We start from the raw sequence: 12,129 nt of genomic DNA, 5'->3' as shown, positions 1-12,129 counted from the left end.
TGTGTGTGTGTGTGTGTGTGTGTGATATGGAAATGTTAGTTTGGAGGTAAGAATTTACAAAATTACTCTAATTTAATAGGGGTTTGAATTTTTGACTCAAAACCTTAAAGTTACTTAGGCATAACGCTTTTTAACAACTTCCCTGTGTGACAAGCAGACCCGGACGGTAACAGCATCTAGTCTGTGGCGTCGTTCGTTTGCAGTATAGATGTAGTGGGGTGTTACACTCACCTGTCCTAGTGCTCATTGCTGTGTGCTGTGAATGCCGGCTGACTGCGACTTATTTCACACTCCCTTCCTAAAAGCCGTCATGCAAACAAGTGCAGAGCGTCAGCTGTATCGACGTGTGGATATTCAACATACTGCGATAGAGTTTGGCTGAAAAATGAATGTTTCTTCCCGTAATGATGACAGACTGGCCCTCCCACTACCGCTGTGCTCAGTGTAGATGCGCCCTCAACATCTGCACACTGCAGCAGGTAGACTGCAAATATGTTTTTCTTTCTTCTTCAAGTTCATGACGGGCTGACGTCATATTAAAAGCAACAAACAATCCTGAGCTGGAAAGATGATTGATTATTGGTAGACTATATGAGTTTACTAGAAATATATGAAATAATATTTCTATTTTAGGTAAATGTTATATTCATAAATGTATACAATTTTTATTCATAAGTAAAAAGTGCCTCAAAGTTTTTTTGTTTGTTTGTTTTTTCAAAAAGAATGTATAATATTCTGTATTTATTTATTTCATTTTTTTGTCTCTGAGCTTTCAGCACTTTATCGTTGCTTTAAAAAGTTATTTAAAAATACAAATGTCATATAAATGGTTTGCAATGCAATCTTATTAAGTTATTATTATTATTATTACTTATACTACTTCTAATTTGGTGTCCAACTCAAGTCAATTCCCAAGTAAATCTTTTGTAAATTAAGTGTGACTTGAGACTGAATGAGACTGAACTATTTATTTATTTGTTTGTAGTTGTGCTCTGTTCTTTGGATCCCCTTTTTGTTTTTGTATTGCCTTACTGTCAGCAATGAAAAAAAATAGATGATTGATTATTGTGATGCAATATTTCAAAACATTAGACTGGCTATACCCTTTACAACATTACAGATACACTTAGTTTTTGTTGTATAGCTCCTCCACATTCCTTTAAAATAAGTGTTTTATTTTCTTTCAATGTGCTCTCAAATTTAAATCTTATTCTGCAATTCTGAAATCTTATTAAGCAATAATAATTCTGTATTAATTATTAATTTAATGATTTGTTACTTACGTGTGACTTGAGTCCAAGTGTTACACTCAAGTATACGTCTCCGTTATTATTATATGTGAGCATGTGTTTCATCTCTTGTTTGAATGATGCACGGTATGTTTGTGAGAGTGGTTGCTTGACAGCATGTAATCAGAGCCCTTTTATGATTGGAAAATGATGCAATGACACATGACCGGTGGGAAAGGTTGTTGACTGTTACAGACAGACAGAGTGACATAGAGGAGGCTGTCCTAATTAAACCTGGGCCATGCTTTGAGCTTGTCTGGAGAGCTGTCATCAAAGGGCCACTTGCATCAGATCACTTTCACCACACCACAAACTGGATGCATTTGGATACATTTCTACGCACATTGGGCAATTTCTATGTATGTTAATGTATCCCTATCTAGCATCATCAGTCAGTCAGAGAGATTACAGTATTACATGAGGCTGGCAGATAAGGAATGATTAAAGCAGGAGACATTTTTGACTTTTAACCTGTGCTTGGAAGTTTTTGCTGTCGTTTTCTTGGACACTGCTTTCAAGTGGCTTCAGAGCAATGGCTAGTTGTGGAAAATGTGATGTGCTCTTGCGCCTATTTGTAGGCCTGCTATAAATAGAGTCCTGCTGGCAACACATGCTCTGCTGTGATTGACAATTCTAGTGCTACTGTGACAGTAGGCTCCAAAGAACAGGCAAAGAAACATACTAATGGTGAGTTCTTTAAATGTTATACTATAATACAAGCCATTCAAAATTCAAACTATATGTGTTGGTTTGAAATCAAATACAAATGACTGTGTTTGACCAAATTAAAAGTAGCAAACAGCAGTCCCTATTTATAACTTCTCTGTTCAAATGGTTTGCTTGTTGAGACTAGCTGGCCTCAAAAGAGAATGGTTCTGTCTAAACTATATTTAAAAATTTCGTTTACATATTATTCATATTTTTATTACTTTTAATGTTTATATTTCTCAGTTTGATTGATTTGTTTTTTTTTTTCCTTTTCAGTAGTTCTCCAAATAGTTACCAAGTGGAACTTTACATTTTGGTTCCGAACGCCAAGAGACAGACCTGAATTTTATTCTGCAGAAATACTGAAACCCCACTTAAAGAGATTGGTGGGTTTTTTAGACTGTTGAAGTTATTTCTTTTGGACAATGACATCCAGGAGGCCCTTGACCCGCTCTTACTCTGGAAATGGGAGATCGGGAAGCCAAAATGGGGAGGATGTTTCATCGGCAAGCGGAAGGTCAGAGAGCCGAAACTACCTCTCCAACGTTAGGCCTGAAAACAGGTAAAAAATTGTCAAATTTGCTTGAGAGCATTTTTTTTCTGCCATGTTTGATTGTGAAAAGCCTGTCTGCTGGTGTCAGAATTATCCAAGCTTCCAGTTTGGATGTTGATTTTGAGGTTTATGATAGTTTTAAAGTCTAGAAATGAATTCTGTTTATAATAAATATTTTGGAAATACATAAATACAGTATTTCACTAATCAAATATATATTAGTGAAATAAATATAATAAAAAATGTATAAAATTATATGTTATATTAATGGTTTATCATTTGATTTTAAAAAAAAGTCTTTGGTTAGAACATGATCATTAGTTTTTATGTTAAAAAATCCCCCTATTCTCCTATTCCCCTATTAAATGAGATTATAGTTTAGCATTATCACAAAATTGTCACAAAATCCCATTTTCATCATTTAATTTTATTTATTTATTTTTATTTTTTTTTGGTTGCTGCTGCTGAAATACTGATGTGGTTTCCACATTGTGTTTGCTCAACTACGGTTATGCCAAGAAAGACCACAACATTTTCACCATTAACAACAGTTTTTACTATATAATTTATTACAGATGCTCCTGGCAGTGATTAAAATCAGGGTCACACAGTGACTAGCCCCTAGTTTAGATGTTCTTGTCTGATGAGTGTCCATTTGCCTCTTTTCTAAATAGCTTTTCAACTCACAGGTATTCAAACTACAGGCCACCAAGGTAATAAAACCTTCCCAAAAGGTCAATCCTAAACTAACTACACTTCAAATAACAATTTCTATTCCCCAAAATGCCATTTTACAATTTCAGAAATACCAAATTATAGCCAATTGCTTTTGATTGTAACGTGATCAATACTGTGACCCACCCAAATAACCACTGTATATTGTGCATGAAAAAATGCACTATAAATGATACCAAAAAAAAAACTTTTACGTGTTGATATTATCTGGCTAAAATAATATCCTCTCATCCTGTTAATACCTTGCAGCCTTTCCTCCCAATGACACCAAATAATTATAATTTTATGTTTTACTACTGATTAATAATACACTTTCGTGTCTATGCAAACTCCTTGCTTTAGATATTGCTTATTAATTCATTGATTTATATAATAATGTTTGGATTAATTTGATATAATATATACTAGCTTTTCTGAAATGGTGATTGATAAGTTGACACTTTGTCTTGGCCACTTCCAGAAGTACGTTATGTACCGTCATGGCTCAATTGACTGAAGAGACCCAGCCATGTTTTGAGACCACCATAAAATCGAAGGCAGTGTCAGAATTGTACAATGTCAAATTCTCATGTGTGGTCACAGGTAAGTTGCTTTATGATTATGATCAATAAATGAAAATACTGAATTTAAGTTTAAAACCTATACATAGTTTGTTCTATAACATTTCAGTATTGTAAAAATATACAAGATATATATGGTGAGGAAAGTCTAACAACATTTGAGTGTTTTTTTTTTCTTAAAATATACAATTATGATTTTCTAGGTTGAATATATAAAACCGTTACTATTTCCATTTAATAACAGCAAACTTTGTTAACTTTACTCATGCTTTCACCAGGTTACCCGGCTCCTGAGTTGACCTGGTACAAAGATGACATGGAGTTAGATCGATATTGTGGTCTTCCCAAATATGAAATATTTCGCAATGGAAAAATTCACACACTCCACATCTACAAGTATGATTATTTTCTTATTTCTGCTTATTTTCTACCTATCTTTGCATTTCTAAAGCAATACAATTCTTTTTTTAAAGTTTATTTCATACATTCATGTGCAAATCAATGCTTTTAGCAGTGACTACACAATGACAATATTTGCTTCATTTGGCAGCTGTACAGAAGATGATGCAGCCATTTATCAGGCCTCAGCAAGGAACAGTAAGGGCATCGTCTCCTGTTCTGGGGTGCTGGAGGTGGGCACCATGAGCGAGTTCCTGATCCACCAAAGGTTCTTCGCCAAACTAAAACAGAAGGCTGAGAACAAGCGGCGAGACCTGGAAGAGAGTCGACGTCGGGGTAAGGAGAACATCCAGAAGGAACAGTTAAATGTGATTAACCAGGAACGCTTACTAAGGAAGCGTAGGACTCCTGCTGGGAACGACCCCCTGAGCTCCTCTCCTACAACTCAGGATGGAGAGGAGAACGTGACCTCCCAAGGGACAGATGAAGAGCAGCCTGCAATCATAGACGATAAATCTGATAATATCACAGTACAGGCTTCTGTAGGCATAACAGAGATGATCATGGAGAATGGTAACGAGAAACTCAACAATAATTACGATCCAATGGAGCTGGTCGCCACAAAGCAGTCTTCCAAAGAGAAACCAGATGAAAAGAAAATGCGTATTACCAATGGATTTGATGAGGTGGGTGTTATTAAGCCCACCCAGAGCAACAGAAAACGAGAGGATGCTAATGAAGGCATGAGCCTGGCAAAATACTTAGCTGAGTCTGTGCAGTCACAAGCTGCTGAACAGCATCAGAGTTTCGCAAAGTCACAGGAGATCATGGAGGTCAATGTTACTCCTGTCCAAAAAAAAGAACAAGAAAGAGAGCTGGAGATAGAAAGGGAAAGATTAAAAGAAGAGGAGAGGAACCGATCAAGAGCAATAGACCGGGAGAAAGAACGAGAGAGAGCCAAAGAGAGAGAACGAGAGAAAATCAGGCAAACAGAACAAGAACAAAGAGCTACATCTGGGCCTTCAACCAAAGCCGCATCGCACAAAGAGCCAGAACCTCAACACAAGTCAGCTCTAACCTTGGTTCTTCACTCCCTAAAGGACATATTCTTCGGCAAAAGCAAGAAGTCTACAGAGCCAGCAGAAACCACAAAGAGAACTAGTGAAGTTAATGTAGAAAAAGAAATTCCATATGAGAAGCACCTCCCTCCCTCACAAACACCTCCTCGAGATATAGTCTATAGTGAGGCCTCCGAACTTGAGGCACCAAAGCTGGTCCAAGAATCATCTCAAATGGTGGATTTGGAAGTAAAAACTAAATCGTTGCCACAAACACAAGATTCAACTGTCCCTAATGATACCATAAACTCCAATTCAGCTGAACATATTTCTGAATTCCATGCAAACAAACCTGAGGATGTGTCTCCCACCCCTGAAAGAGAGCATATTGAGAGCATTGGAGCAACACTTAGACTTTCTGTAGAGCAGACGGAGATGCCAAAGGACGAGAGTAGTCCTGAGGAAGTCCCACAGATTGATCATTCACTGCTTTTCAAGGTGAGTTCATCACACTTCTCACTTTACAACCTGCTGGTTTTGTCCATTTGTAGTGCAGGGCTTCCTGCACCACAGCACATGGGGGTTATTTATAGAGAGTACATTTATGCGACAAGACTTGAGTTTAATTACACCAGTCCATAGCCAAGATGAAGACACTAACTACACCCAAGAGAACACAGTAGGCAGCTTTGAGATTATTTGGTCTTTGACTTTCTCATGTAAGGTGCCAGCATTGTTCTTATAGACTATTTTCTTGGCAAAACCGCAACCACAGTGTTTGGGATACAGGACACAAGTAAAGTAGGGTATAAAGTCTAAAAGCACTAGTTAAAATGTTTCTATTTTGTTTTTGTTTTTTCTAATTAAATAAAAATATTAATCACAATATTGTACAATATTATATTATAAGCTTAACAGTTAAAAAAAAAATCTTTGTGTACCATGATGCTTTTTTTTCTTCAAAAGATTTTGTAATGTTTTTGATAAAAGTCTCTCAAGCTCACCAAGGCTGCATTTATTTGATACAAATACAATTAAAACCGTAATATTGTGAAATATTATTACAATATTAAAAAACTTTCTATATATATATATATATATATAATTCATTCCTGTGATGGCAAATCCAAATTTCTTTTAGCTACCATTACTCCCGTCTTCAGTATGACATGATCCTTCAGAAATCATTCTAATATGATGATTTACTCCTCGAGAAAATGTTGAAAACTGTTGTGCTGCTTAATATTTTTGTGGAAACCATGATACTTCTTTAATGAATCCTGCATTTATTTGAACCAGAATTCTTTTGTAGCAAGGGAAAGGTCTTTACTGTCACTTTTAATTATTTGAATGAAACTTTGCTTATTAAAAGTATCGATGTCATTCGAACAAAAAACCTTAGTGATCCCAAACTTTTCAACTTCTCACAACACCAAATTTTTTATGTGCTCTGCTTTTGTCTTATTTACGGCTCTCTCCCAGGACTTTGAATAAGGCCCATTGGCCCTTTAAAAGGACAATCAATAATGTGCAGAGTGAGCATGAGTCAGACTAGCTGGATTTTTAGCTTATCTAGAATACTTAGAGAATGCGTTTTCATGAGTCAGCAGACCTTAAGAACAACAGAATGTCATAAGGGGACATGACAAATTCACTTTTAAAAATTTGTATTTACTCATTGGGAGCAACTAGTATTCTTAAAATCAACATGAAATGGGATTTACTAATTCCTTAACAAAAATACAAATATAAAAATACAAATATAAATGTATTTTTGTTATAGTTTGACTTTTTTTGTCCTGCACCTGAGCCCTGTGTGGGTTGTGCGCAACTTTTTTATACTTGGATTTACTAATTCCTTGACATATTCGTGTTGACTTGGACATGTTTTAATGTTAGTGAAGGTCAGGACATGATGAAGGACAGTTGCTGGACACTAAGACAAGAAGACAAAACCTCTTCACATTTTCCGGATTCTTTGGCTCCCTGAGTCTTAAAATAAACCTGTTTCTAATCTGTGCTGAGGGAAGCCATACCATACAAAGAGAGTTCACTGACTGCTAAACTTGTATACATTATGTCAGAGAAACCAAAGTCAGCTGACAATTCACCGTGAAAATGTTCCACTTGCATGTAAAACCTTTATCTCTGTATGTATAATGGATGATTAAATGCCCAAGATGCCCTATTATTCATTTTGGTTTTAGATTTTAGTTGCGTTTTATTACAAACATGTTTACTTACTGTGCAGGCAACTATAGAAAGTAGTTAAGCTTCTTTCTTGGCAAGAACGTGCACATGGCAGAGGTTCTGTTAGCCCTCACATGATTTTTAAAATGCCATGGCTGAAGATTACAGAGAAATGAGGCTGTTAATAAGGCATGTGGAATCACAGTGATTGCATCATCGCTTAAAACCAGATACGGCTAAATGCCAATAAAGAATTCACGTTTGTTAGTCAACAGGGTGAATGTCACCTTTAATTGCTTCACATGTGCTCTACAGTCTCAGACAGGACACACATGTGATAGCTTTGCACCTGGCATGTAACGTATTCAGCTGTTTTATTTCCTATGTAAAGTGGAAGTGCAACCACCCTAGCATCTCGTGGGAAGTTAATGTTAGTTGTTGTGGTGTGTCAGTTAGAGGAACCCTGCACATTCATCTGAACTCTGCGTGTTGAATCACAACAGAGGAACTTCTGTTCTGAAAGCTCTCGTAGGAACGGTCTGTAAATGTGACAAGCTGCTTCTGTCACAGCTGAAAATGGCACTCTATTTTACATTTTTTGTTTAACAATTCAATAATCATAACATTATAATGTTTACAATGTGGTTATATAGTTTAAAGTTGCCATGAAATGGAAATTCACCCTATCTGTTTTCAAAATATTGTGAACAATTCACATATCACTACAGTACATATCACTTCTCACAATGAAACAAAGAATTGTGGCAAAATCAAAAAAAAAATTCCTAAGCTAGAATGTTACCATTTTATTACAAAAAATTAAAACATGGGCATAACTGATCATTTACTTAAACTTTGGTAATATTAAGTGTTTTTTGACACATTACCAATGTGGTTTTGTGGTGTTAGTTATCATATGTCACTAGTCATACAGGGGGGTTTTCAAGTTGACCTGACAGGTCATAAATATTATGTTGTTTTCCTTCTACATATGTGGAAAGTTGCACAAGATTGGTAGTCTGAGTGTACAAATGTGTATATTGTTTCAAGTATAACAGCTTAAAAAACAAGTAAACAAACAAAGTGACAAAAATAGTTGAGGTGTGTGCTTATTCAATAAACACAACATCTTGTATCAAAAAACATGATATATACTATATAATCTAAGCTTTTATAAAAACCTCTGCCTCAGTCATTGATTTTATGATCTTAGGATCAAATCAATCCAAGCATAAAAGTGACTAATTACTCTTTTTTTATTTTTATTACTATCTCATAATTAATGTCAAATGCCATAAACATAAAGATTTAATGTATGCCAAGAGGACAAGGTAAAACTATACAATTTGTGCAGTGAATTCAGTTTTGTGAGGCCAACATGTTACCTATTTAACAAGCAACTGTTTATGTTTCAAGGCTACAGATGACCATTCTAAACCTAGTGACACAGATGTTCCTGGCTCGGTGAACTTGACCAATCCTCCATTTGAGACTGAAAGGCTGGAATTCACCTATCCTGAGGATGAGGTCATGCAAGGTGCTGAGGAAATGCATATTTTAGAGGAACAGGGGCACTCAGCTGCCCCCGGTACAGACCTCATCATGGCAGACCTGGAAAGCATGCAGTGTTGTGAGAGCCAGCCAGAGTCTCAGCTTTCACAGCTTGCCGACTCTGTCCCTATCGAAGTGCACGCTGAGTCCCAGTCAGTGGAGCTGAGGGTAGAAGAGAGCAAAGAGCCATGTGAGTCAAATGAGAAAGTAATTCCTCATATGGAGGAGGAATGTGTTATGAAAATGCTAGAGGGAGGTTCCCTGACAGGGAAAAATAAAGAGGACATGGATGGTGCAATAGAAGGGAAATCTTTCACTGCAGGGGAAAATGAGCCAGAGAGTGACTTTGGCATAAAAGAATCAGTCCTTCCTGTAGTTGTAGTGAGTCAAAGAGAATATGAAATTAATGATCAAAATTCATTGTCCCCAGCATTGGTGCTAAGTCAAGAAGGGGATTCCGTCGCTCTTGTGTCTGAGAGTGCAATGGAAATCAATTTTAAACCAAATGAAAAATCTATACCAGCACTAAACGTTAGTTTTACAGAGAATAAAGTCGTAGCTGACTCTGCTACAGTGAATGACTTTCATATGGTGGAAATCAAGGATGATAAATGCATTCCAAGTCAGGGGAGGAGTGCTGAAGAAAAGGTAAAAGATAGTGGTGAAGAAAAGATGAAGAAAAGAACTGAGGAAGAGAGGGAGGAAAAGAGCAATGTTAATGCTGAAAAACTAAAGGATGATTGCAGTCAACCAAAGAAAGATGATGTTAAGAGAAACAATAATGTTGCTCCAGAGACAGAAACATCTGTTGTAATTCCAGAGATAGAGATCCCCAAAAGTCCAAGACGAGGTGAGACTGAGGTTATAGAAACTCAACCAAGGCCATACAAAGTAGATAAACCAAAACTCCTTACAAAAGCACAAGCAGAGAGACGTTTGGCCGAGAAGGACCAACCAGCAGTCCAACCAATCATAATACTCCCCGATACAAGAGAAACCGTCATAAAGAATGTGGCAAAGAAGAGATCCACGGCACTCATCCCAGAAATCAAGGTCACATTGCCAGAAAGAGTCAAACGTGAAGAACCTGTTATTGTGCCCAGAAGTGAAATTCTGAAATTAGAGCCTGAGAGAGTTATGCAACCTTTAACACAAGAGGTGGCACAGATATTTCGAGGAAAGGAAAGACAACTGCAAGATGCCACAAGAGCATCAGGTGAATCAACCTCCAACAGTGCCTTAGTTATTCCAGATCTTTTGGGTGTGGCAAGGAACACTCAATCATCGCCTTCCGTGGAGAGAGCACAGGAAGTTAAACCACAAAATCTAGAAGCAAGAGTGAGATGTGGAGCAGAACAAGGAAGTATCAACAGTGGGTGGGACAGAGACGATGACAATAATATCCCTATAATCAACATAGCATATGCTGATGATAACTCAACCACTCTTAAACAAGAGCAAACTCACGGCCACCCCTCACTTCCTGGCATAGTAATCTCACAAGATATCCCTCAAGATATTCCTCCAATCTCTGTCACAAATGCCGATATGCATACCGATAACAAAAAAGATGGCTCCAAGACTTTAGTTACTATGCTGAAGAGTGAAAGCAACCAACATGGTCCAGTTGCTACTTCTGAGAAACCAAAAGAGCAGCTCATGACCCAGCTGATACCTGATATGTCTACAAAAACTCCTCCTAGTATTACTAACCAAGACCCAGACAAGGGTCCCCAGCCGAAAGACACAAAAGTAGAGCCTGAATCTGACAGGCTTCAAAAAGACAAACCTTCCATAGAAAAACTTAGCCTAACAACCCCTGTTGGACCTACACTCCCTCCACTAAGTCCTGCCAGTTTGCGAAGGCTAATGGCAAAGAATAACCCAAACTTAGAGAGTCAGGGGTCCATCTCAAGTGCATCAGTGGATGGAAGTGAGAAGAAAGGGGAAGAGAGTGGAGGAAGTACACCCACATCCACTCTGTCCTGTGAGAGTAGCCCAAAGATGAAGCGACGAGACAGTCTCACTCTAATACCCTCAGCCACCCCTGAGGAGCTGGCTTCTGGTGCTCGTCGCAAAATCTACCTTGCCAAAACCAAGTCAGAGGATGAGGGATCTGACACACAGGGTAAGAGGGATAGTCCATATATGTCGCCCAGTCAGGCTCGTAGGGCGGCTTTCCTGCAACTTCAAAGTGGGCAGCAAACACCGCCCACAGAAAGACGTTCACCATTGCTGACCCGACGCAAGGCCACACTGGAGGTACCGAAACCTAAGGAGGAGATAGCAGAGGTGACAGACAGCACAAAGACAGAAAGCAAACCAGTAGAAAAGGAGAAGCTGGACCCCTTCAAAGGTAACACATATGTATTTTTATACTGGTTAATTGTTGTTGATTGCAGTTTTTTCCAGCAGGAACTTAATGAAATCTTTCATATCTATTAAAAAGGTTGTCAAACCTGCACAATAAATAACTAACATTTATTTATGTTAGTTGGCCAATATTTATTGACCAATACTGATCATATCAAAATGTAGAATATGCCAGAGGTGCCAGGTTCAGATCCCGGATAAGCCCCCAATTTTTGATATCACTCATGTTTGACACCAACATAAAAGCCATTAAAATATTTGCATATATCATCATGCATGACATTGGGATGTATTTAGGCCTTCATTCTGATTATTCTTCTACTTTCTAAGCACATTATCATGTTGACACCAACACATAGGGGGACGCCTGATATGGGGAAAGAGTAAACACTACATATCTCTACCTTGTTGCCTCTGTCAAGTTACCCGTGATCCTCTTTCCATTCAGCTCCTCAGGTTATCCGCAAGATTAGGGGAGAGCCCTTCTCAGATGCCTCAGGCCACTTGAAGCTGTGGTGCCAGTTTTTTAACATTCTTAGTGACTCCACCATCAAGTGGTACAGAGACGAAGAGGAAATTGTGGAGATGCAAAAATGGTAAATTCCTCTGCAATCATTCAACACAGCCAAAAACCTGAACCCTGTCGACATACAGCGCATAAACTAATCATTTAATCAACAGATCAATAAATTAATCAACAGATTAGTTACAGA

At 37.8% G+C, this 12,129-nt stretch overlaps 2 protein-coding genes across 5 annotated transcripts in view; one reads left to right on the top strand and one right to left on the bottom strand.

Moving 5' to 3' along the window:
* LOC107690360 (mucosa-associated lymphoid tissue lymphoma translocation protein 1-like) overlaps positions 1 to 461 on the bottom strand; it is an 18,133-nt gene extending 17,672 nt beyond the window's left edge. For all 3 annotated transcript variants that reach the window (XM_016488663.1, XM_016488665.1, XM_016488664.1), the window contains exon 1: positions 232 to 461. The gene's annotated coding sequence lies outside the window, so the exon portion shown is untranslated. The remainder of the gene's footprint in view (positions 1 to 231) is intronic.
* Positions 462 to 1,917: 1,456 nt separating this feature from the next.
* Positions 1,918 to 12,129, top strand: part of LOC107690359 (alpha-protein kinase 3-like) — a 14,500-nt gene continuing 4,288 nt past the window's right edge. For both annotated transcript variants that reach the window (XM_016488661.1, XM_016488662.1), the window contains exons 1-7: positions 1,918 to 1,976; positions 2,274 to 2,559; positions 3,746 to 3,867; positions 4,124 to 4,241; positions 4,396 to 5,800; positions 8,909 to 11,399; positions 11,865 to 12,012. In XM_016488661.1, the coding sequence (XP_016344147.1) occupies positions 2,423 to 2,559; positions 3,746 to 3,867; positions 4,124 to 4,241; positions 4,396 to 5,800; positions 8,909 to 11,399; positions 11,865 to 12,012 (4,421 nt within the window). In that variant the 5' untranslated portion in view covers positions 1,918 to 1,976; positions 2,274 to 2,422. The remainder of the gene's footprint in view (positions 1,977 to 2,273; positions 2,560 to 3,745; positions 3,868 to 4,123; positions 4,242 to 4,395; positions 5,801 to 8,908; positions 11,400 to 11,864; positions 12,013 to 12,129) is intronic.

Source organism: Sinocyclocheilus anshuiensis, unplaced genomic scaffold (genome assembly GCF_001515605.1).
Source record: "Sinocyclocheilus anshuiensis isolate Anshui unplaced genomic scaffold, SAMN03320099.WGS_v1.1 scaffold609, whole genome shotgun sequence".
Lineage (NCBI taxonomy): Eukaryota > Metazoa > Chordata > Actinopteri > Cypriniformes > Cyprinidae > Sinocyclocheilus > Sinocyclocheilus anshuiensis.
Note: the sequence above shows the minus strand (reverse complement) of the source record. Positions and strands in the feature narration are given on the sequence as shown.